Raw genomic sequence first — 27,103 nt, forward strand, 5'->3', positions numbered from 1 at the left:
CTTCGGCTTTAGAGCGGCTGGCATGCAAGGGGCGATGGCAAGCGTCCAGACGCGTCACCCTGGTGCCGTGGGAAGCTCGGTAGGGCCCCTGGTGTGGGACGCATACATGCGTTGATACTTTCGCTCTGTCCAATCCATCGGCAACTAGCTCACGAGCCGGCGCTGCGGTGATCAGGCCAACTCCTCAAGTCGCCGCAAGTACTCCTCTTTATTAAAAGATTACGAGTTTACGGCGCTTGCTGTTGAGACTCTAGGGCCTTGGTCGCCCCGGATATGAAGGTTTCTATAAGGGCCCTTTCTTTCCCGGTTGATCGATACCTCTGGGGACCCAAGAGCTGGTACGTATTTATCCCAGCGGATCGCACTTGCGGTCCAAAGGGGTAATGCGGCCAGCATCATGGGAACTCTGCCAGAAGGCAGATCTTTGGACGGGGTTTTCTTTTTATAATTTTTAATTTCATAGTAACATATTAAGATTATACTTAGTTAAGGTTTATTAGGTAAGTTTTCTTTGTCTTCTTCTTATTAGTATTATTTTATTTAATTCGATTACAATTATAATTCATATTAAAAAAAAAGATAATATGTTATTCACACAAATGCCCCGGCCGGGAATCGAACCCGGGACTAAAGCTTCGTAGTCAGGCTCTCTAACCACTTGACCATTCGGTCGTCTAAAGTTTATCTGAAGATTCAAATGAGTCAGATCTTTAGCGAATCCGAAACCCTTATCGGCTCCTTTCAAATCTTATCGGCTCCGAGGAGTTACTAAGATCGAGCGACTCGCGATCGGCAATTCAGCACACGCTTCACTTTCGTTCAATCACGTCGGATCGGATCGGATATATGCCGTCCCTCTCACGCTAATAGCATTTTTTACGAAGAAGAGGGATAGCATGATAGCAATTTTAGAGCCGCTCCCCGGAGTAGTATAGTATATCCGAAGAGACTCACAGATTCAAAAGTCATTAGGACGAATCGGTACTTCAGTACCTCGGTCTCGAACCGAGCTGGATCGGCCATAAATTAATAATCGCTCGAAAGAACCGGAGAAACTAAAGGAGCCGGAGTCGATAAGCGGCTTCGGTACCGATACCGGAGCTGGATTTAGTGAGTCAGATCCCTTGTCGGAGTCGAGATTACCCATGTCTAAGAGCAAGTAATGCGAAGCGGTGTTGTGTTTTCTATTCGTGGAGCTAACCCGCTCGCGCTTGTGTTAATTGTTTTTGAATTAATTTTTAAGCTAGTTACTAACTCCCTGTCCACTGAAAAGTAGCGGATATCCTATACAATTCAATTGGTAGATTATGTCGCTCACCGCTCCGCTGCCTCGCTCCGCTCGTGGACAGGCCGCCTTATGTAAATAGAGTAGATAATACCAATTTCAAGACGTGTCTCTTGTAAAAAAACACTTTCTATTAGAGAAAATGCGATGAGAAAGTATTCTTTACAACTATACCCTAATTTTGCTTTGATGAAGATTGATTTCGAGAACACTCGAAGACTAGTAGCTGTCATATAGTATCTTGGAAGAGATCGCTCAGTAGCGATAAGGCCTCAAGCCACCTCTTTAACATGTTAGCATTGCCCTAAGTGAAAAGGTTGCATCTCGAAAAAATACACTTTAAAGACATTCTGCATCAGAAGACTTTTTCCCAGAATTATTGTTTGCCAAATGTTTCATTTGCCGACTCTCAATTTTCTCCGAAACCTAATTTTTTTCTTAGCGTATTTTCTTATGCTTTTAGAGAACACAGAAGGTTAGGTTAGGTTTGTTTTATGAAAGTGCCGAAAAAACATGGTTCCATAGAAAATCGTGAGTTGGGAAAAGGCAGAGAACCAACTCAGGTGTACTTTTTCAAGAGTGGTATATTTTGCCTTAAGAGGGCAGAGCAGTCATTGTATAGCAGCTTAATAAATTACAATATTGGTCAGATATATTAATAACGATATGTGTATGTTTGTTTGTATGTTGGTAGCTGCGCTGTATTTACCGTACATAAGTGGGTCGGGTCGGAGGCCAGGATAGTTAATATCTGGAACTGGTGATTCTGAAAAAAAAAAACTCTTTTAATAATTTAATAAACAGGCTAAAAATACGCTGTAATAGAGTATCTGTCTAAAAACAGGTCTAAATACCCAAGTGGTGTAGACTCTGGAGAACGAAAGCTGGCCCAGACAAACCGCTGTAAATTAAATAAAAATGAGGCTGACAACACTTGCTGTACACTGATTAAACGATGATGATACTTAGATATTTATTTAAAATTTCCAGATATCAAATTATACTCGAGACTTCAAGCTGCATCAACATTCATTATAGTAATGTGTGAAAGTTGATCATGCACTTTAGCAGTCCCTTGGTAAATTTTATGACCTTTGTCAGTGTCCATTTACATACAGTCCAGACGCATCATTTTACGTTGGCATCCACAACATTTTTAACATTATCCATTTTGGATTATATATATTTAATTATTTAAATCATTAAATCAAATAATCTTCATAATTATTGGGATTTTGGATGGTAGGAGGTAGAATTAAGCAATTCAATTAATTAATTAATTTTTTAAAGCAGTAATCAGATTATCTCTAAGCCGGGTTAGAATGACAATATGTCATTTTTGACAGTCTCAAAAATGATACCAGATTAAAGTTTCGTAAAAAATCCGTGGACAGCTTTCGTTGGCCAGAGTATAAGAAGCAACTGGTTCATGTAGCAAGTGGTCTAAAAAGCCTCTGGTCTTAACCTGTTTTTCGTCGAAAACTTGAAAAAACATCGGTTGCGTTAGAGTTGCGTCGTCAGCCACGCGGAATAGGAGCTCCGCTTCGCCTTTGAGTTAAAGAATTTTAAACGACTTGTTACTAGACCATTCGCTAATTGGCTGCTTTTTAGACGAAATGATATAGGTAGTGCCACGAGAGTTGAAGTGAATGATTACACACACAGCTACAACATGTCGTGTAATGACAGCAGGATTTTGACATTTACTTACTCATTTCATTCATTCTTCTTTTGTGCAATCAGTTCTTTCTGTAGCTGTGTGTGTAATCATTCACTTCAACTCTCGTGGCAGTACCTAAAACCGTTTTAATTTTATTTTGTTGCAGACAGGTGGACAGCCAAGGGAACCTTTAGTAATACGGTACCATTGGCACTTTAGGAGCCCTATAAATAATAATGTATGATTTAATAAATTCAACTATATACTACCAAAACTATTACACACATAAAAAACTATCTGTATTCAGGATCAAAAATAACTATACAAGCCTCGGCCGGACGCGGGGTTACCGGCCTCGCATCCCTATTCTATATCTGCTTGGCCGTCAACCCCCTACTTCCCGGCCTCTACAGTAATGCACTATTACAGATGCATAATGGTTTTCCATCGTAATTTATCGGCTACTCTCTAAATTAGTTTCAGTACACATCCAACACCCGTACATCAGTTCAGCGTCTGTCTTTCTCTCTCTGCCCGTCTGTCTGTCTGTGTGTGTCTGTCTACTTACCTACTTATGCGTCATAGTAAGCAGTACAGAAAACACACTACACCTGCACTACATCTCTGCTCTTAAGCTACGTACCTCAGTAAGCGTATCTCGCGTACAACGCCAACAGAGAAGCTAGCGTGAGTTTCTATAGACACGTAGTGTTTCTCTCTGTCCGACTGTCTTTCTCTGTCCGTCTGTCTCCGTCTCTGTCTGTATGTCTCTTTGTCTGTCAGTCTGCCTCTTTTGACCGCCTGCTCTCTCTCTCTCTCTCTCTCTCTCTCTGTCTGTCCGTTTTTCTCTCTTTCTCTCTGTCCATACGTCTGTGTGTGGTCTGTCTGTCTATCCGTCCGTCCATCTCGTTGTGTGTGTATTGACTGTGCTACGTACCTCCTGTAAGCGTATCCCACGTATAAGGTCACCAGAGCTGCTACCGTCATGGGCGAAGGCGCGATGGTCGCCGCTCCGCCGCCGTACCGCGTTTGACCACACGCCGGGGGGCACACCGGGATTATAGTTTCTAAGGACGTGCACATGCGATGGTAAAAAAATAAACATAAGCTAAAGGCTCGGCTACACGTATACTTCGTTTTTTTTAGCATTAGAAAAAGGATAAACAATCTTGAAGAGTCTTTTTTTTATTGAAAAATTTGAAAAACGTAACTAACACTTATGATAGCAAAAGCATGTAAATGATCATATGTCCTTGCTAATTATTAGATTATTTGCTGTGACTTATTTTAAACCTCCGACGCAAAAATAAGTTTGACCGCTATATGTGTCTGTCTGTCTGTGGCACCGTAGCTCTTAAACGGGTGGACAGATTTGAATGAGGGTTTTTTTTAATTTGAAATCAGTTTTTCTAGCGATGGTTTTTAGATATGTTTCATCAAAATCGGTTTAGCCGTTTTTGAGATATTGAACTTTGAAGTGACAAAGTCGGGAGTTTTCCAACTTTTTGTTGGTCAGGTTATTTAAAAGTGTTTTTCAATAAAAAGACACGTCAAGTTCAATTGCCTTCTTTCTAATGCTAAAAAAACGATGTATAGCGATTTGCATGCGCAAACTCTGCAAAAATTGTCACAAAAACTGTATGGCGTCCAAAAGATGCTTGCTTGTACAAATTGGAATTCGCTCAAGAGAGACCCTAAGAGCCGCGATTAGTTTGATGAGCTTATGAACAGTTACTTTGCTCACCCGCGACCTTAAGCCGAGTTTAGGCTTGAACGAAAAATCGTGCAAGCGGCGCTCGATTGACCACTACAAACTCGTTGGCTTTACGGCCACGCAATGTAATGCAACATCACGATTTTTCTTGCCAGCCTAAACTCGGCTTTACGATAGCTGCATTAATGCAACAAATGTATTCATGCTGCTATGCCTCTACGCTTTAAGAGCACTCACTTCACACAAACCCAACCATCACCACCTCACAACACTGGCGCGTTTCAAACTCGAGCTTATTCTCAAAGCAACACCATTTTCACCATGCTATTTGATGTTGAGTCTCCAGCCCCGGATCTACGTTTTTTACGAACCGGGGGAAAACCTTGATTTTTTTTTTATTCGACTGGATGGCAAACGAGCAGGGGTATTGCAGATGCGTTGCCAACCTAGAGGCCTAAGATGGGATACCTCAAGTGCCAGTAATTTCACCGGCTGTCTTACTCTCCACGCCGAAACACAACAGTGCAAGCACTGCTGCTTCACGGCAGGATTAGCGAGCAAGATGGTGGTAGCAATCCGGGCGGACCTTGCACAAGGTCCTACCACCTGCATATGGTGATGGTGGCTCCCTTCAGTGTTGAGAAAAACTGTCAAAACTGCCAATGAGTAGCATTTTTCTTCTTTTCTTTTTCATTTCTTGTCTCAAGGATTTGCGCCTCCATGAAACTGCCGACCGGGGCAAGTGTCCCGGTTTGCCCCCCCTTAGATTCGGGGCTGTGAGTCTCTGAGGATAAACTCTGGTTGAGTTTGAAACGCGTCAGTGTTGTGTGGTGGTACAGTTGGGCTTGTGTTATGTGAGTGTTCTTTACAGTGTAAAGGCGTGCATAAATGCATCTGTTGCATAGGCGTAGCTATCATAAGGTCGCAGGTGAGCAAAGTAATGAGGGCTATCGCGTATGAATTCGCCACTAGAGGCGCTAGTGTAGCGTGAGGTCTCCGAAATGTCAAATCGCATAGTTTTTGGGTGAGCTACGCGGGTTTATTTAGAATTAGAATAATTTTGTGAATATTTTGCAATATCTGAAATTAATTATGGCAAATATGCGTTCCGGGGCAATGAATGTCTGTGTTTTGAGACAGTTGTCTTTCGGAAACCTTTGTACTTTCTTTTTTCCCAACAAAACGGGGACTATTCAACACTGCGGCATGCTCGATATTTTTATGGTACGGTTTTAAGGTGTATTAAATATGATTTTAATCTAAACTTTGTTTTCACGCCCGTAATAACAGACTTTAAAAGCCATACTTAGAAACCTCACGCAACAGTGCGCCATCTAGTGAGACAAAAAACGATAGCCCTCATTGTGTCAGTTCATTGATATGGTCCTCCGCAAAGTAACGCCTGGTACAATAAGTCATTTTACGACGAACAATTATACACTGCTTTCACTTCGAATGCGAGCACATTAAACAACAATAAAAACAATCATTTGAGTCATATGGAGGCAAAGTTAGCAACATACACTTCCACAGAAAACCGTACAATTGTAGATTGTACAACGAGAGCATAAACGAGCCATTTTACCCGAGATTTTCAGCCACCCGAGTCGGTATAGCAAGGGTGGATAGACAAGTCGACGGGAAAATGGGTTTAATGCTAGAGTTTTACACTCTGCTTTTCACTTCGATGGGAGGACATGAAATAGGAACAATTTGAAATAGGAAGTGGCAACAATTTTTCATTTACTTTGTACCTTTATTTGTTCACGTATTATTATTATAAGTATAAATTTTTAGTTTTATTCATTTATTTCGATTAATTTGATTGATTTATAGTTTTATATAAATTAAAAATTATAAAAAAAAACGAAACTTTTTTTGCTTGTGGCTGTTAACACCTGATTGCCTTGTTATTTAAATAAAGATTTTACTTTATGCACTAGAGCATAAAAAGTCGTTTTATGTCGCCTAGATCCAGCATAAACACGAACTTTACGAGCAGGAGAAATTAAAAAGATTTTTAGACTTCATGCAGCATCTCCTAAAGTAAAGTAAAACCAGTGGGTGTTCCTGACTTTGCTTTTACCGGGTGTGGCTTTGTAATATGAGCAAATAATTAAACCATAGATCATACTCCTCAAATTGAACAACATAAGTTCACAACTTCTTTTGTGTGTGTTTAAGTTTATTCGAAGAAGCAATTTAAAGCAAAATGCTTGATGTTTGTAGCGTGACAGGCGACGTCAGTTGGGTTCTAGGATGGCGTACATTGATAGCAGTATTTAATTTGTATGAAAAAGGGAAAATTCAAAGAATCCATTGTTTTTAAAAGTCGCTGAACTAATGTTGTTTAGTTTGACGAGGACGATCTATGTTTTTAATTTTTTGCTCGTATTACAGGCCACACCCTGTATATGACTCATTTGTTAACCAATGACCATTCATTTACTACCTTCTTTTTCATGCATAATATAAATATAGTATGATTGTAATCTACTTAGAACAAGGACGATAGCAAAATAACTGTTACAGTTTTACACACTAATGAGGAAATGATTAATAAAATTAATAAATAGTATTACAATTAACTGGTCTAAAATAGTGAAATAGTTGGTTCGCCGAATTCTTGTTTCGGCGGATGTTTGTTTCCCCGAATACTTGTTTCGTCGAAAATATTTAAATGCAATGAAATCATGGAAGTAATTTTCTACCACTTTGAAGTCGGTGCCTCAGAACAAGCAAGCAGGAGTGATTGAAGCCCAATATATAGTACGCAGGTGAGGTAGACGACTATAGTTCCACTCGTGCTAAGACACTAGACTTCAAACTGGTAGAAAATTATTTCTATGGTTTTATTGTAGTCAGTTTAATTTTTTGTTGTTTTTTTAACCTCCTCCTTTTTTTTAAGTCGGTTAAATAATGCTATACTATGTCTAATAAGGTTACGCCAATGATCCTAATTATATTAATGCAAGTCTTTCTTACTCACATGTATAAAATAAAAGAAAAGAAGAAAAGAAAGTAATAAGAAAGGAGAAAAGAGAAATCTTGATATTTCCATAGTTTTGCTTAACTGAAAAATTCGACGAAACAAGACTCCGACGAAACAACAATCCGGCGAATCGGGAACTAATCGAAACATCTTAAAATATGATTTCTAAATTATGTACTAACCGAATAATTCGACGTTGCCCTCGTCAGTTCCAAGTTTGTTTTGCGCCTTGCACGTGAACAGACCGTATTGGCGCTTCTCTATTGTGATCACACGCAGCGTCGTGTCGGTGAACTCGTCTGCTGTCGCGAAGTGGGAGATCCTGCGACAAATAATATAGTTAAGGTACTAAGCTAAGCTGCTAAGGTACTTTCAAAAGCATAAATGTATATATAAATAAATATCATGGGATACTTGACACCAATTGACCCAGTCCCAAACTAAGCAAAGCTTGTATTATGGATACTAGGCAACGGATAAACATACTTATATAGATAAATACATATTAAACAAGACCCGAGAACAAACATTCGTATTATTCATACAAATATCTGCCCCGGCCGGGAATCGAACCCGGGACCTTAAGTTTCGTAGTTAGGCATTCGACTGTACAGGTACACATGCTATACTTGGTTTGAATAGGTATTTAACAAAATTCAGCTGCCAAATTTGGTCAATTCAAGGATTTTAAACATTATACTTATCTAAATTAAGATTGGTTTTTTGGAATCTTTTTGTATTTTTTATTTCAATTCCAAATTTTTACTTTTACGGTCATGCCGTAAAACCTAAATTGAAAATACAAACTGAAATATAGATGCACAGAAAAACCAGAAAAATAAGACCATCACTGGGAATCGAACCCAGGTCCTCGGTATTCCGTCACCGGTACAGACACGTCATGGTTCCTAAAGGGCTCTACCCATTCCACCGTGTCATACCATGAACGTAATAGCAACGTGTCTTGTGTCTTAAGGGCGGCAAATAAGGAAATACGAACGAGTCTATTAGAAAGCTTTAGAAGGCTTTAATGAGTCGATGTTCGTAATTCTAGTACCGCCCGTGCGGCATACAATGTTTTTCATCACATTTGCGAGTAAAATTTTATATTTCTAAAGGAAAAAACTAATATTTTTTCACAAATTGCCGATACCGTTGACTTAGCTCTTGGTAGCGCGTGTAGAATTAAATTTGTACCTGTAGTGTTGGTTGTTGGACAGTTGAAACTCCCCTTTCAGCCACGTGATAGCCGGCGGGGGGTACGCCTCCACGTGGCATTCGAGATCCATGTCGTATTGAAGTGCCTGCGAACGGTTGTCCAGTATTAAATCACTAGTAACAGCGAATTAGTCCGTTAATTAAACAAAAAATTATGAAGACACAGCCAGTTTAAGATCCGCGTGACGCTGACGCGTTCCGTACTCAACCAGAGTCCATCATCAGAACGTAGTCTAACATTTAGTAGGATGGTAAATGGCTGTGTTGCTCTGATGAACTCTGGTTGACTTCGATACTCGTTAGCGTAGTGTGGTGGTGAGGACAGTAGAATTTGAGTTATGTGTGTGTTCTTACATCGTGGAGGAGGAAGAGCAGAATGAACCACAGAGTACATATATAACCTACAATGTAAAGTAAATATACCGGTATAAATAACGTTAATCAGGTAACGTTACTATAATGAATGAACATACATTTGTTCATAGACGTACTATATATATAAATTTTTATTCGACAGGATGGCAAACGACCAAGTGGGTCACATGATGGTAAGAGATCACCACCGCCTATAAACATCTGCAACAGCAGAGGTATTGCAGATGCGTTGCCAAGACACACACTTGCACAAGGTCCTACCACCTGCCAAACCTGTTTATAGTTAACTGACATAAAGACTGTATCTGCTGCTGTTGGGAGCAAATTTTGCAGTTATTTACTTATGAAATCATCGGTCACATGAGACCTTGTTGATGTTTATCAATGTAAAAATGCAGCATCGCTTCTCGGCGATCATTCGTCAATTAATTTCCTTAACCATTTCAACGCCAACGACTCATACATACAAACCGCAGCGCCTATATATATACGTCCATTACTTCAATGAAAAAGCAACCTTCGTTCAATTGTGTTACTTTCTTACTTATATTTTGCATGTGATAAGTTATTAAGTTTGATTGATAAGCCCTTCTACATCTACACCTGAGACACAGGAATTTTCCTAGTTCAGGGTAATGTGTTTTATTTGTCCCTTTTAATAAGTGTAGCCCATAAGTATGTCAAAATTGTATTTTATGAAAGATAAATAAAGATTATTAAAGAAGATTATTAAGGTTAAATTTTAGGCATTGTAATATAGAAGCCGGGCGTATCCTGGTGATTTTTTTTTTTTTTTTACACGACTGGATGACAAACGAGCAAGTGGGTCTCCTGATGGTAAGAGATCACCACCGCCCATAAACATCTGCAAACCAGGGGAATTGCAGATGCGTTGCCAACCTAGAGGCGTAAGATGGGATACCTCAAGTGCCAGTAATTTCACCGGCTGTCTTACTCTCCACGCCGAAACACAACAGTGCAAGCACTGCTGCTTCACGGCAGGATTAGCGAGCAAGATGGTGGTAGCAATCCGGGCGGACCTTGCACAAGGTCCTACCACCTGTGATGTCCTTTGTATTTGATGTGGCGGCGAAAACGTTAAGAATTTAAGTTGTGTTAGACTTTGAAATAATAGTCTCTTTCTTACCCTTAATTTGGCAGTGTACAGTATATTTGACAACATTGGCTTGCTTTTTTATACATAGAATTATTAGGACTCAAAAATTATGAGGCTTGAATTACGAACTTTTTTATTTTTGTCAAATTAAACACATACTTTTAATTTTATTAATTAAAAAAAAATCACACAGAAGATTTTGTCTTTCTTTTAATAGTTTCCTGTCAATGTTTTAGGGCCACAACTTTTGAACTTTAAGTTATATACTTATCATTCATTCATCCCAGCCTATATACGTCCCACTGCTGGGCACAGGCCTCCTCTCAGAACAAGAGGGCTTGGGCCAGAGTTCCCACGCGGGCCCAGTGCGGATTGGGAACTTCACACGCACCATTGAATCGCTTCGCAGGTTTGTGCAGGTTTCCTCACGATGTTTTCCTTCACCGCAAAGCTCGTGGTAAATTTCAAATGTAATTCCGCACATGAATTTCGAAAAACTGGTGCGAGCCGGGGTTTGAACCCTCTGCTTGAGAGGCGACAGGTCAAACCACTAGGCCACCACGGCTTCATACGGCACGGATTATATACTTAACAGAGTTCTATTATAGACTAGTTTTCTTCATTTTTAGTTTTTTTTATGGCAGTCCGGTTTTCGATATGGTAAAGTAAACCTTGGCGCTAAAATGTAATATTCTGAACTGACACAGCTACAAAAAGAGCGGATTGCACAAAAGAAGAATGAATACAATGATTGAGTAAATGTCAAAGACATGTTCTTGTGTGCGTGACCTCAACTCCGGTGGCTCCACCTATACTGTATGATTTGATTAATATCGTTGTATTATTATATGTATTGAATCTTAGAAGGCTAGAAACACACCTGTCCCAGCCTAGGTCTCGGCACAGTGACGACCGGCGCGAACTCAACTTCCAGATTGATGTTCCGCCTGGCTCCCTTGCCGACTCCGTTCTCGGCCACGCAGTAGTATGTCCCGCGGTCTTCCTTGTGGACCGACGCTATCTTCAACAGGTTGCCTCTGAAAGTAATAGTAGTTTATGTGACTGTTACATAATTAGACGCATTAAATAATTTATTGAATCAGGCGTTACTTTGCGTGTTCATGCAGTTCCTCCACCTCCACACTGTAAGAACACACACAAATCACACAAACCCATCTATCACCACCACCACACTACACTGACGCGTTTCGAACTCAACCAGAGCTCATCTTCAGAGTGACACAACCGTACACCATGCTACCAGTTGTTAGACTAACGAACCACAACCACCGTTTTAACTTGTCACTGTAACTCCCCAAGTACCCACATACGTTTTATGAAACACAACAAAACTACCCACAAATTATTAATAATTTTTAAACCGTCCTTCAAATCTACCTTGATTTTTATTTATTTACTGTCAAGGCATGTTTTATTAACTACCATTGCTGAAATTAGATCCAAGCCGTAGCAAGGGAGATGAAACTAAATTTACCTGCTCATTAATAATAGACCCCATACTGTTGTATCTAATTATCTCCATGCATTCTAAAACATCGAGACGAAACCCCTTGCCACAATAATGTAATACTTCATACGAATCTGAGTCCGATAAAGAATGATTTAGTTCCAACAAATGTTTGGCAAAATTCGACTTATCTGGATGCTCATTCCTATATGCCGAAACATGCTCTTTAAATCTAGCATTAAAACTGCGTCCTGTCTGACCAACATATACTTTACTGCAGTCATTACAAGTGAGCTTGTATACATCCGATCTAGTTCCTTTATCTACCTTCTCTTCGTGGTTACAAAGTTTAGAGTACAAAGAGTTGTTAGTCTTAAAGGCTACCTTAACATTGTTTGATTTTAAAATACCACAAATTCTATCAGACAAACGACCAACGTATGAAATGCTACACCTATATTTATTAGAAGACTGCGATGGTAACACGGCGTAAAGCATGCTATTCACTATCCGTGCCTGCTTCTTCTGAACCAAACTATTGACCATTGATTTAGTATAACCATTCGACAACGCTATCTGATAAATAGTATTTAACTCTCAATCAAAATGTTCCCTAGAAAGAGGTACCGACAGTTAACAATCTATGTACATAACAATAAAAAGCTGCTAATTTATGCTGCCACGGGTGATTAGATGATGCTGGTATCACGGCATCTGTGTACGTGGGCTTTCAGTAAATTTTGAATTGGTGTTTATTATTAAATCTAGTAATTGTCAAATCCAAAAAGTTTAACGAAAAAAATTTCTTTTAATTCTTTTTAAAATTTTATTTTAACATGTTTGTTATTTAAACCATTCACAAACAAGTCGAGCTGTCTCATACTTCCCCTCCAGCACAGAATTAAATCATCTACGTACCTATAATAATAAGCAATATTATTGTTACCCACAATGTACCTATTTTCAAAGTAATCCATAAAAATATCTGCCATTAATGGACTCAGAGGTGATCCCATTGCTAAACCATCACTCTGTAAATAATACTGACCATTAAACCAGAAATAATTTTATGATTGGTTATTTGGAGTCTTTTTGTATTTTTTATTTCAACTCCAAATTTGTTACTTTTACGGGTATCCCGTGAAACCATATCGAAAATACAAACTGAGACATGGATGCACAGAAAAACCAGAAAAAGAGACCAGCGCTGGGAATCGAACCCAGGTCCTCAGCAATCCGTGCTGCGTGCTATAACCCCTACACCACCGCTGGATAGTGCTGCTGCATAAGTAGCGTAGTAGAAATAAGCAACCTGAGATATGTATGCATAGGAAAAATTCGTGTCTAAATTCCTGTCCAGCGGTGGTGTAGGGGTTATAGCACGCAGCACGGATTGCTGAGGACCTGGGTTCGATTCCCAGCGCTGGTCTCTTTTTCTGGTTTTTCTGTGCATCCATGTCTCAGTTTGTATTTTCGATACGGAAATAATTTTGCTTCATGCATAAAGTTACCAAATTAATTAATTCACAAACCTCCCCAGGATGTAAACGCTTCCCTTTCCAAATGGTTTTTAAGAATAACTATTGTCTCACTATATGGTACATTAGTAAATAAACTATTTACATCTAAAGAAAGCAATGTTGCGTTAGGCGGAATGCTGTTATCTTTATTTTTGCTAACTAAATCCGAACTATTCTTCAAACTGTATGATGGGTTCAAAGAAGATTTTACACGAATAACACTATTTAATTTCCTTGCCAATTTATATGCTGGAGCACTCACATATGAGACGACTGGACGAACTGGCACATTATCCTTATGAATTTTAGGCAATCCATACAGAATTACTATTTATAATGCATTGTTTGAGTTCATTTAAATGTCGGTTCTTTTATCTTTTCATTGTACTCTTTTGTCTGATATCCTGTCAGGCTGACAATCGTTATCGTGTCTGTCGTTCGTAATGTTATAATGTTGCTATGTTTTTATTATAACGATCCCTCGTGGAAAACAAAACTGTTTTTTTTTTAATCTTTTTTTATCTCAATACCTACTTGAAATTATTAGCATTTGTATTTTTTTTCATCATCATCATCAGCCAGAAGACGACTGCTGGACAAAGGCCTCCCCCTTAGAACGCCACAATGAACGACAACTCGCCACTTGCATCCACCGGTTTCCCGCTACTCTCACGATGTCGTCAGTCCACCTGGTGGGAGGCCTGCCAACGCTTCGTAGCGTGCGAATGTTGTGCGTGGCCAGGGCCAATGTCCGGTGGGGATGGTAGCGAGGAGTCACCCTGAGATTCATCGCACCCCTTGCTCCTCCGTAACCTGGCCCGCTACCAAGGCCAGGGATAAAGGAGCTGCCGGGGACTAGGGGCCGCGGCTTATTTGTACCTATCATTTTTTATGTATTTTTTTTATATTACTGTTAATCTTATTTAATATTACCTTTGACGACTTCAATACAGATACTTGTAACTGTCATTTTTTGTAATTTATGATGTATTATATTGAATTAATGAATAAACTAATATTGTTCGAAGGTTAACTGGAAGAGATCCCTTCAAGGGATAAGTTCGCCTCTGTACATCTTATTACCCTGTGTTCTGTTCTTTTCATGTGTTTTATGTAAAACAATGAGTTTTACAATACAATACAATAAATATTTGACGACCAGATGGCCAAGTGGTTAGAGATTCTAACTACGAAGCTTGAGGTCCCGGGTTCGATTCCCGTGTCGGGGCAGATATTTGTATGAAAAATACGAATGTTTGCTCTCGGGTCTTGGGTGTTTAATATGTATTTAATATGTTCTATCTATGTAATTAATTTTATCCGTTGCTTAGTACCCATAACACAAGCTTTGCTAAGCTTACTTTGGGACTAGGTCGATTGGTGTGAATTGTCCCGTGATATTAATTAATTTATTTAAATTTCAATTTTTTTGCTAATGGCAGTTTCTACCTGTAGATAGACCCTCCGGTCGGCAATATGGCGTTGTTCTCGCGTCGCCACGATATCTTCGGCGGCGGGAACCCGCCAGCGTAGCACTCCATCACCGCACCTGGGAATTAACAATAAAACTATGTTTTTTTGCGCCGCCATATTGTCTAAAAAAAAACTGGCCAAGAGCGCGTCGGACACGCCCGAAATAGGGTTCCGTAGCCATTACGAAAATATTAAGTAATATTTTTCCAAAAATTTTGTATTTTATACGGAATCTTCCAAGTTTAGGTATATTTTATACCTTAGGCTGCTAATTACTCTTAAACTACTAATAATTGTCAAGCAAACTTAACCGTTATAGTTTTCCTTGAAAGTTTGATATACTTACTTTTACTACCATCCTGAATTTTTTAAAAATTTTACACCATTTTTTAGATTTTAGAGGTGAGGACGCTCGATTTTCATGAAAATTTGCACTTTAAAGTTGAATATTTCACAAACAAATCACTGAATCGAAAAATCGTCTTAGCAAACCCCTAATGGTTTTAAAAGACCTGTCTAACAATACCCCACACTATAGGGTTCGATCAGAAAAAAAATCACCCCACTTTACGTCTATGGGAGGTGCCCTAAAAAAAAAATTCATTTTTTTATTGTACCATTTTGTCGGCATAGTTTATATATATATCCGTGCAAAATTACAGCTTTCTAGCATTGATAGTTCCTGAGCAAAGCCGCGGACGGACAGACAGACAGACAGACATGGCGAAACTATAAGGGTTCCGTTTTTGCCATTTTGGCTACGGAACCCTAAAAACGACAATTCACCGTTCAATGTTGAATTTAAACAACCGTTCACTGAACAGTTATAACTTTTTTTTTGTCGCTCCATTATTGCACAAAAAAGTTCACAGACGCGTGTCTCAAGCGGATGGCACTCGCGCTCACACTGGTCTTAACCGGTCCGAGATATCGTGTCCGTGAGCAGTGTCTATGTGTGCGTTGCTCGAGCGCACTTTGTATGTAGATTGAATGAGGGCTATCGCGTATGAATTCGCCACTAGAGGCGCTAGTGTAGCGTGAGGTCTCCGAAATGACAAATCTCATAGTTTTTGGGTGAGCTACGCGAGTTAATTTATAATTAGAATAATATTGTGAATATTTTGCATTACCTGAAATTAATTATGGCAATTATGCGTTACGGGGCAATGAATGTCTGTGTTTTGAGACATTTTTGCCTTTCGGAAACCTGTGTCCTCCCTTTTTTTCCGAACAAAACGGGACTACGCAACATTGTGGTTCCTCGATATTTTTTATGGTACGGTTTTAAGGCGTATTATATATGATTTCAATATAAACTTTGTTTTCACATCCGTAATAACAGACTTTGAAAGCCACACTTAAAAACCTCACGCAACAGAGGCGCCATCTAGAAAGACAAAAAACGATAGCCCTCATTCTGTACACCTGTCTGTTTTGTGGTAGCGCTAACTAATTTGATACTCACTCTCCCCTTCACTGGCGACGAGGGAGCGTGTAGAGTTGTCAGAGATGATTGGAGGACGGCGAACTTGCAGTTCCACTTCAGCTGTGATCTTGTTGCTCACTGAGATGATCACTTGGCATTGGTACCAGCCGGCGTCTGTTTCTTGGATGTCTTTTATCTAAAAAAAAAGTTTTTTTTGTATGTACAGTTAAGTGTAAAAATATGAACTTATTCAAAGTTTCAAAAATAAGTACCACAGACTCTTATTCCGACGTAATAAGGCCGTAGTAACATATTTTTGAGTGGTTCGAATATATACTTATTTTTGCACTCTACTGTACCTACAAGCTGTTTTTCTAAATCTAAGGCTAAATCACCGAATGTTCGGCAAACTTTTTATTGTATTGAGCCATGTATGAGTGTAGTGTTAGTGTGTGTTTATGAGGTATAGTGAGACTTTGTTTTTGTTGACAGATGGTTATTAATTAAAAACAAAATATAAGTATGTAGCTGTTTTGAGATTAAGCTACAGTGATCTTTATTATAAAATAATATAATATTATAAACAATCAGGTCTTTATTGTGAGGATGTTTTGTTTTAATCAAGAGTTGCATATTTTTATTTATATGTAAAAAATCATTGTTTAAATAAATAGTAACACAAGAGTTAGGTAGTTTAGTTTTTACTTAGGACTCAATTATTTCGAATATTCGGTTCGGTAAAAGTTTTACCGAAAATTTGGCCGAATATTCGTATTCGGTGAAACCCATTTTCGGCCCATCTCTATAATGATTAGTTAAACTTACCGATAGTGTGTAAGTAGCAGAAGCAGCGTCGAACCGTAGAGAGAATCTTGAGTCTCGGATGATAAGGCCCGAGTTTGTGGAGAGGGGCAGAGCCTCCGTCGTCTTTTGTCGGTCGTATTTTAGCTGGAACAAATGGAGTATTAGAGGAATGCTCATCATCATCATTCGGTCTTATTAATTTATCACTTTTATCAAGATGGTTAAACTGAAAGTTATGATTAAAAAATTGTGATGATTGAAACAATTGTTTTTGTATGACAATACCTTTTTGTTGTTTAAGATACTATTTTGCAATTATACTGTTATATCAAAGTAGAAATATATTTATCGTCAAAAGTATTACAACATAAGATGGTTAAAATAACTGAAGGGAACTTAGACATAAAAATATTGGTGATTATTTGAAACCAAATGTTTATTATAGTATAACTTTAAAAAACATATTTTATGTTAACAAATGATTAACGATCTCACTAATTACGTTTAATAGTAGTCAAAAGAAGGCTGAATAAAGATATGCTGAAAATAGCCTGAATGGCTTCGAGAAAAGTATGGTACGGCCGTGCCATTGTTTTTGTTTTGCTTTATTTGGCGATTTCCTTGTTTTCATATTATATTTTTATATTTGACGACCGGCTAAGTGGTTAGAGCACCTGACTACGAAGCTTGAGGTCCTGGGTTCAAATCCCGGCCGGGGCAGATATTTGTGTGAATAACACGAATGTTTGTTCTCGGTTCTTGGATGATTAATATGTATTTAAGTATGTATTTATCTATATAAGTATGTTTATCCGTTGCCTAGTATCCATAGTACAAGCTTTGCTTAGTTTGGGACTAGGTCAATTGGTGTCAAGTGTCCCATGATATATATTTATATTTATATATTTATATTAGTGTTTCAATTGAACCACTCTGCCCCATCTTCTTTATACACTTTAGGTTTCCTATATGAGCTGGAGCCTTATTGTGTGTTTTAATTAGGAGCCTAATAGTCTATCTTTAAACAAATACCAGTAACATCTTTGTAAATACAAGAGATATATAATTACACCAGGCTAAGTGAAAATTGGAGTTAATGTGAGTTTTTTTTTGTTTACGTTCATCCTACCAACTTTTTCATTAAAATTATATCTACGTTATATTATTTTATGTTTATTTATATTGTTACAGAGAAAAACAGTTATTTTATCGATATCAAGACGAAGGAACTTTGCTGCATCGTCAAAGATCGGGTAGACCACGACTCATAGATACGCCGCAGCGCCAAGCTATGGTCTGGGAATACTGAATGTGTGCTGATGACCCGGGAGAACTTGTCAGAATATCCAGTCGAGCGAACGGTGTTAATTATGCCAGTTTGCTACAGGAGACCATGTTGCCCACTGTTAGAAATTGTCTATCCAGAAGAACAAGTGCCGTGCATAACGATCGTGCAAGATAACTGCCCAATACACCGGTCGCGTATTGTGCAAGACTGGTTTGATCAACACAAAAATAATATTAAAGTAGTTCCTTGGCCTGCCAGATCACCGGATTTAAATGCCATTGAAAATTTATGGGGTGTTATAACCATGCCCAACGTTGGGATAACCAAAATGAGCAAACTCCGGAAACGTTAGAAGCCCACTGTGTAAAAATATGGGACAGTATTCGCGGCTCTAATATGTGTGAAAATCTAGTTGCATCGATGCGATTCTTTTTGCAAGCAGTTATCGACAATCATGGTGGTTACACCAGTCATTAAAGTATTTTTTTTTAACAAAAAAGTAAAACAGACTCCAAAAAAATAAAAAAATAACAAAAAATGGAACCGACTATAAAACCCTAAAATGTTTTAAGGGTTTTATAGTCAGATCCCTAACTTTCCAAAAAATGGAACCGACTATTAAACCCTAAAATATTTTTAAGGGTTTTATAGTCAGATCCCTTTTTTGTTATTTTTTTATTTTTTTGTTAAAAAATTTCTTTATTTGTCACTTTTTAGTGATTCGTAGCCAAAGTACATCTCACAACGATTCCATGAAGCACAAACATGGCTTAGTTACGTTGTTTAATAACAGAGTTCCGTTGCCTACCTTCCGGCTTCAGCATCAGATCAGTTCGAAAGAATCATAACTTAAAGCTCCTTCTTAGTCGCTTATCTAGGTATATTAATAATGATCGTTTATAGACGAGCGAGCATTACTTAGCTTTGACGAGTTCCATTGGCCATCTACGGTCTTCTTCATCAGGTCCAGTTTACCAAATGATACTTTCTAAATGTAAATGCTTATCTTAATGCTAAAAATGCCAAAATCGCCATAGGTGTGCCTATAAAATTTGAGGTTTGCCCTCGTTTTCCTAGGATGCCATCATCAGATCTTGATGTGGTGACAATGGGACCACCTCAGAAGAGTACCCTTTCGAATAAAAAAATAACCTTGAAAATCGGTCCACAATTGACTGAGAAATCGGCGAACATACATAAAAAAAATACAAACATTGGAACATAGAGCCTCCTCCTTTTTTGAAGTCGGTTAAAAATTGATAGTTACGTGTAGACCGGGTTATATACTCAAAACAATTATGTTATTATAAGGTGCGGATATTTTCAGGGTATGTAATTAATAACCTAAGAATCTATTACTTATACACGTAAATTATTTAAGTATTGTGTGGTAATATTTTTTTGTTTCATACAAAAATATCATTCCGTCCAAAAATAATCATCCTCGCATTAACATTAACTGTATTTTTTTTAAATGTAATTGAAACAAGTTAACGACGATGCAAATAATCGACCCTCAAAATCCTCATCTGATTTTTTGATTTGTGTAGCACACAAATATTTATCTTTTTTATGATCCTGTAGGTATCACCTTGTTATGAAAAGTAATTATTTATATAGATTATGAACAAAACATTTAATTATGCCTTGATAGTTTTGTTTACTCATGTGAGATAAGTGTGAAAGTTCAATATAATATGACTGTTATCTTATTATAACTGTCAGTAACACACTACAGTGGATCTACGCCATCAATTATTGATAAGTAAATGTTTAAAACAGGAAAACTTCAATTATTATAATTTAAAACGCGTACGTGTCTTATGATAACCCGGTCTCAGGTATAATACTTTCAAATACTATTTTTTTATTGTGGTTCAGCTTCAATCCTCTTTCCATAATCGGAAATGAATACTTAAGCCAATACCTCCATAAAATATTAAAACACAACTTTTGGTCAGGCGCTAATTAAATAACTGAAAACCTTACACGACACCCAGAAAATATTTAGAAAATATTTGTGTTTATTTTCGAATACCTTCATTATTTCCTAAAATAATTGTATGTTTTACGTAATCAGTAGGTAATTCTACTTCATTTCTAACTTTACAGTCGTCATTTTAATGCCAGATTTAGAGGAAAGATACTGACAGCAAAACGGCCAGTGTTAAATTATCTAAGGGGTATGAAACATCCCTAAAACATTTAATTGGCGTGTGCATTCGTAATATTTAGACTGGGGACAATAAAAAAAGGATTTAAAAACACAAACACAACCTGATTTAAAACATAGTGTAATCGATTCTACTCTTGATTCTGAGCAAACTACTTTCTGGTTTTCAGTCGCTCAACTCAGCTATCGGCACACATTGTTATGAGGGTAAAATATCGATCATATCATAATTTAATATACCGGGCATTAAGCTGATAACCCTAATAACGTGGTTTCAATATTGTTATACTAATTGATCTTTATACATATAACAAAGTACTACGCAGTTACTACGTTGTTATTTTTGTAAACATTCTATAAATTCACCTAAATTGTTAAACTGTTTAACAGCGCCATCTAGTTCATTTCTTGCTAACACCTAACAAAATCGCCACCTCTCGTGTTAAAAATGTCAAAACCGGAACCCTTATAGTTTCGCCATGTCTGTCTGTCCGTCCGTCCGCAGCTTTGCTCAGGGACTATCAATGCTAGAAAGCTGTTATTTTGCACGGATATAGATGTTAACTATGCTGACAAAATGGTACAATAAATTTTTTTTTTTTTTAAGGTACACCTCCCATAAACGTACAGTGGGGGTGTTTTTTTTTTCTCATCCTACCGTATCGTGGGGTATCGTTGGATAGGTCTTTTAAAATCATTAGGGGGTTGCTGAAACGATTTTTCGATTCAGTGATTTATTTGCAAAATATTCAACATTAAGGTGCAAGTTTTTATTAAAATCGAGCGTCCCCCCCCCCCTCTAAAATCTAAACCGGTGGGTGAAAAAATTTGAAAAAATTCAGGATGGTAGTAAGTATATCAAACTTTCAAGGAAAACTAATTAATTAAAATTATTAGTAGTTTTACTCTTAAATAGCAGCCTAAGGTATACCTAAACTTGGAAGATTCCGTATAAAATACGAAATCCTTAGAAAAATATAACTTATTTTCGTATGGCTATGGAACCCTATTTGGGCGTGTCCGCACGCTCTTGACCGGTTTTTTTAAACAAACAGACCATGGCACAAAACTATTAATCTCACCAAACGTGTGTGGTCTGCTGAAATAAAATTTTATTTTTACAAAAAATCGGAATGTGAAAAAATTCTATCTACAGGAGTGAGCTACATTAAAAGTCAACTATGGATAAAAAATATAATCATCATCCAGCCTATATACGACTGCTGGCAAGCCTCCTCTCAGAACAAGAGGCTTGGGCCATAGTCCCACGCGCCCAGTGCCGATTGGAACTTCACACGCACCATTGAATTGCTTCGCAGGTTTGTGCAGGTTTCCGATGTTTTAATTCACCGCAAAGCTCGTGGTAAATTTCAAATGTAATTCCGCACGTGAATTTCGAAAAACTCAGAGGTGCGAGCCGGGGTTTGAACCCAGACCTCTGTTTGAGAGGCGATAGGTCAAACTAGGCCACCACGGCTTCGCTAGGCCACCACGGCTCTCGAATATACCATATATACTAGACAACTTAAGGTACCCAATTCATTTTTATTTCCGAGTATATAGAAGACTAGCTTATGCCGCGACTTCATCTGCGCGGATCTAGGTTTATCGTGGTGGCGCCCCTACCGGAATAAAAGGTATCCTATGTGATCCTTGAGGTTCAAACTACCTATATACTTTAGACGTGAAAGAACAGACAGACAGACAGAGTTACTTTCGCATAATATTAAAGTAGGTTTAACAAAGATAACTATTACCTAAGTAGACTGAGGAAATTATTAAGCTAGCAAATAGCGGCCTAGCTTAATACTTAATTTTTTCGTTAAGGCTACAGAACCTATCCTGGGCGTGTCTGACACGCTCTTAGCCGGTTTTTTTGGTACGAAACCCTAAAAAGTACGGCAACAGACAACTAGCTCAACAAACATCTTTAACTAAGCAAACACTTAAGTTTATTAAAGTCAAAGCCCCCATGCCCTATTGTCCCGCTCCATTGACGCCCTATAAAATGGGGGGGCCAAATTGTACTATTGAATTTTGATAATAGCCTACTTGGTTACATTTATGGATATCCGCGTCGCTTGGTTGAATGTGGCCATTTTGATATTTTTACGGTACCCGCAAGTTGAAGCGTTGTGTAATCCATATTAATATTATAAATGCGAAAGTGTGTGTGTTTGTATGTTTATCCGTCTTTCACTTCGAAACGGAGCCACGGATCGACGTGATTTTTGGCACAGAGATAGTTTATGGGCCATAGAGTGACATAGGCTACTTTTTATCCTGGAAAATGCATAGTTCCCGAGGGAATAGCGCGCGATAACCGAAATCCACGCAGGCGGAGCCGCGGGCAAAAACTAATAAATATTTGTTAGGGTCCATGATCCTAATTTGCACAAGCATGTGCGTGATGGCAAAACGGTCTACCGCACAAATGGCTTTTGGACGCCATACAGTTTCGCGACAATTTTGCACAAGTCGTTTTCGCATGCAAATCGCTTCCAACTGAAACAACTGGAGGTATGTGGGCATTGGCTGACATCTATATACCTTATTATTAGGGATGGGCCGAAATTCGTTTTACATTCGGTTTAACCGAATTTCGGCAGCTTGAGCCCAACTTCGGCATTCGGCCGAAATTCGGTTTAAATGCCGAACATTCGGCACTAAAAAAAAGGACTTGTACTATTTCAATTGAAATTAATAGAAAGCATGTCTGTCATTTCATAACAGTATAATATGCAACAAAATAATCTTAGTACTTATTCTTTTAATAAAATCTTGTTTATAATTCATAAACTTAATTGAAAAAAAAAAACCAGTGCACAATTTTCAGAAACAAACATTAAGTAGGTATTTTAATTATTAAAGGGTGTATTAACAATCAAATTTAACAATCTCTTTTCATCTATCTACTCATATTTAAAATTTACTATAGGCAGGCTATTAAACCGAATTTTGGCCAAAATCAGGCCGAATTTGTTATTTTTACCGAATATTCGGCCCATCTCTACTTACCATACATGTATGGGGGAGGCACATGTCCAAGAATGGATGTCCTAAAGCTACTATTATGATCATAATGATTTAAATTGGATGACAATTCAAGTACGGTCAGCAAAAAAGCTTCTATTAATAAGTTTTTGGTAAAAAAAAACATTTTTAATACAAGCTCTTTTTGCTGACTACTCTTTGTTGACTGTACTTGTATTGTCACCCAAACTACATTTGTATACCAAATTTCAAGTCAATGCCATTAACCGTTGAATAGTTCCGTCCTGCGGAGATGATCCTGGCCGGACTACCAGGATGTCACTATGAGATTATTGTATTGTCACGCAATTCACATAAGTATACCAAATTTCAAGCCTACAACTTTGTTGCTGTCAAGAGTCATTGGCAGTAGTGGTTGCTAACCTAAAGTGACCGGTTGGCAAAAACACAAAAGTTGAAGTTGAAGTTGACCTACTAACAGAATAAACCTTTTGATTTTGAAGTTGTTATACTCACCCATAGTACAGGATAGTCCTGCCCATAGTGCACGGAACAGTCCAAGTCCACTTGGCTACCAATGTCTCGTATTTGCTCTTGGGTTATGTGAGAAATTGTTGGTGTCCGTTGAGCCCACACTGAAAAACATAAAATAAAGATTAGTTCATAAAATGGTTCTTTTGTTTGTATTTTCAATTTAGGTTTTACGGGATAACCGTAAAAGTAAAAATTTGGAATTGAAATAAAAAAAACAAAAAGATTCCAAAAAACCAATCTTAATTTGATTGCTTAGTAACGATATCTCTTGTCCGGGAGAGCGGTTAGTTCCAATGGAGTGCCGAAAAAGTTTCTCGATGAGGGCTACGGCATAGATGTCGCTAGCGTCACTGCTTAAGTGGCTAAATAAGAAACAAACAAGCTGAGATATGAGGTGCATAGGGGAAATTCGTGTCGGTACCGTTGACCATCAGTGGTGTAGCGGTATAGCACGCGGTACGGATTACAGAGGACCTGGGTTCGATTCCCAGTGATGGTCTTATTTTTCTGGTTTTTCTGTGCATCTATATTTCAGTTTGTATTTTCTTTTAAACAGACTAATAGCATAATGTTACTAACTTTAGAAAAGTAATAATAATTTCCTCCTCCATATTTTATTCACACCATCCCACTAATTAATTATAAATGGGAAAGCGCCCACAGAGTCCATAAAGAGTGCTGTAAAAGACTTGTGGAGCTGACGCAAGACCAAAAAGCTGAACATATCTGGCCCAGCAGATCAGCATTGCCATTCAATTCAACACGGCAATGCTGCCAGCCTTCTGGGTATGCTACCCACCGGCAGCGAGTTGGTGCAAATTTTTTACTTGTAATGCATATCAGGGATGGGCCGACATTCGTTTTACATTCGGTTTAACCGAATTTCGGCAGCTTGAGCCGAACTTCAGCATTTGGCCGAAATCCGGTTTAAATGCTGAACATTCGGCACTAGAAAAAAGGAACCTACTTGTACTATTTTGACTGAAATTAAAAGAATGCATGTCTGTCATATCAGTAAAATATGCAACAAAATATCAATAAACTTACCCCCTTATTCATAAAACTTAACAAGCCTATGTTAACTAACAAATGCTTTGTCCCTTTCTAACAAATACAAATGTCGAAGTGACAGATAAGGACAAACGAATTTTAGCGGCATTTTAACTAAAATAGGTTTGATTGTCATTTATGAATAAGAGGGATAGTATGTAAATACATATTCTTTTAATAAACATTGATTACAATTCGTAAATTGAATTTAAAAAAGTTTTTGGTTCACAATTTTATAAACTAAACATTGAGAAACATTTTTAATCATTAAAGAGTGTTTTCAATCTATCTACTTGTATTAAAAATTTAACTAGAGGCAGTATATTGAACCGAAGCCGAATTTTATATTTTTACTGAATTTTTATTCCAATTGTACATTCACTAATTTGTTTTGATGTTTGTTATTAAGAAAATACAATAATGCCAAAGCTCGTAAGTCTGTTTGTATGTGTTATCTCTTCATGTCTTCATGCCTGTGAACCTATTTAGACAAAATATGGTATCCAGATAGTTTAAGTCCCGGGGAAGGACTTAGGATAGTTATTAACCAGAAAATAGCATAGACACAAATTCGATGCAGATGGAGTTGTGGGGAACACCTAGTTATTAAATAATTGATAACCTATTTCACTCAAATGACATGACAAATGTAATGTTATCTCATAGAAAACTATCCAGCAGTTTAGTCTACAAATAAGAAGAAATAGACTTACATCTTAAGTGTGAAAAACAAAACCGGGCAGACTGGTAAAAATTATACTATTTAATTAATTAATATTTTAAAGTTATAAATTCTAATGCTAATGTAACTACAAGCTTCAATCTACATTAAAAATAAATGAAGCATGTACTCTTTTTTAAGAAAAAAATCACATTAAAATTTGGAACACCTATGCCCCAAAAAAAGTTGTTTGCAATTAACGAAATGGCATTTAAAAATCTGTAAATAGGGCATTTGACACCCTATAGCTGTTATTATTTAACTAACTCATGATTTAAAAGCTTACAATCTTTAACACCCCTTATCAAAGTTCGGATCACCCTTGCATCCTGTTTTAAACCAATGAAGCGTAAAACTGGTCGATATTGGGAAGGGTGCACGATCACGAAACGAAAATGATTTTACAACTGTAATTTCGTACAATAAAACAATTATTTAGCAATAAACTAGATTGCTAACTAGAACGCGATGCGTCTTGACATAACGACCGTTGAAGATGTTAGTTCGCATCCCGGCTATTGCAAAAAATTCGTTGTGTGAAGTAATAAGAAATACCGGGTACATTTCAACGATTACTACCTTTTATAACACAAAAGAAGGTCGTTAAATGTATTATTTACTTAAGAAACGTGATGAATGGGTGTGTCTTTCGAAATTACGTGTCCAGAACAAAAACAATTGAAAGATACATGTAAAATGAAAGTATGAATCGCATCAAGTCGCTTGTTTGTGGAGATCTTTTTCTGGCTTCTAGACTAAAGTAATTTGAACTCACCGTTTGATGTAAGGCATAGTAATAACGTAAAATATCCGTAAGCTGCCATTTCACACGCTTCACCACACCTTATCGTACTGTGTACTTGTTTTCATTCAAAACAAAACAGGCCGCTTGCTATAGTCACTTCACTTCACTGCCTAAGTGCCTTCCTTGCCTACCTATGCCGCTGCCGCTCCCAATGACCGAATGAGCGGAGCGGATACAAGGAAGGAATGGATGGAATGGATCGCATCGCGCGACCGAATCAAATGTGGCAGGTATGCGACTGTGTTGCCAGTGCAGTGAAGATTTTTATTGCCCTAACTGATGTTTAAGTTGGCAAACAATTCAAATAATTGCAGTGATGTTACACGCATCAGCCCTAAGTGCTGCTAGTGTATTATTTCAATAATAATAATAATAATTATTATTATTATTACAAGCTTTTATTTAGTTTCACCTGTCCCGTTGTCTTGTTAAATTTGACCAATTTTCAGTAGTCAGATTGACTTGAAACTTGGAATACTTTTGTCA

The 27,103-nt window shown here is 37.8% G+C and overlaps 2 protein-coding genes across 3 annotated transcripts in view; one reads left to right on the forward strand and one right to left on the reverse strand.

Moving 5' to 3' along the window:
• LOC141443939 (uncharacterized) overlaps positions 1 to 27,103 on the forward strand; it is a 215,344-nt gene that overhangs the window by 115,583 nt on the left and 72,658 nt on the right. The gene's annotated exons all lie outside the window — the stretch shown is intronic.
• Positions 510 to 26,806, reverse strand: LOC141443933 (lachesin-like). Of its 2 annotated transcripts, XM_074109349.1 has the most exons (10): positions 26,588 to 26,806; positions 24,024 to 24,142; positions 17,074 to 17,196; positions 16,288 to 16,444; positions 14,799 to 14,898; positions 11,242 to 11,398; positions 8,849 to 8,955; positions 7,834 to 7,973; positions 3,883 to 4,012; positions 1,946 to 2,051 (listed from the first exon to the last, which is right to left on the reverse strand). In XM_074109349.1, exons 1-10 carry the CDS (start codon positions 26,634 to 26,636, stop codon positions 2,030 to 2,032), a joined length of 1,104 nt encoding a protein of 367 aa, XP_073965450.1. In that variant the 5' UTR covers positions 26,637 to 26,806; the 3' UTR covers positions 1,946 to 2,029. The 2 variants fall into 2 exon arrangements, with proteins under 2 accessions (XP_073965451.1, XP_073965450.1); XM_074109350.1 differs by lacking the exon at positions 3,883 to 4,012 and having other exon boundaries at positions 510 to 2,051.

Source organism: Choristoneura fumiferana, chromosome 28 (genome assembly GCF_025370935.1).
Source record: "Choristoneura fumiferana chromosome 28, NRCan_CFum_1, whole genome shotgun sequence".
NCBI lineage: Eukaryota > Metazoa > Arthropoda > Insecta > Lepidoptera > Tortricidae > Choristoneura > Choristoneura fumiferana.

Bases quoted from the DNA above. Each gene is read 5' to 3' on its own strand.
- LOC141443933 (XM_074109349.1), bottom strand. From the start codon at position 26,636: ATGGCAGCTTACGGATATTTTACGTTATTACTATGCCTTACATCAAAC. The intron at 24,143-26,587 runs GTGAGTTCAAAT...TATGTTTTTCAG, and splicing joins ACTATGCCTTACATCAAACG to TGTGGGCTCAACGGACACCA. The intron at 17,197-24,023 runs GTGAGTATAACA...CATTTGTTCCAG, and splicing joins AGGACTATCCTGTACTATGG to CTAAAATACGACCGACAAAA.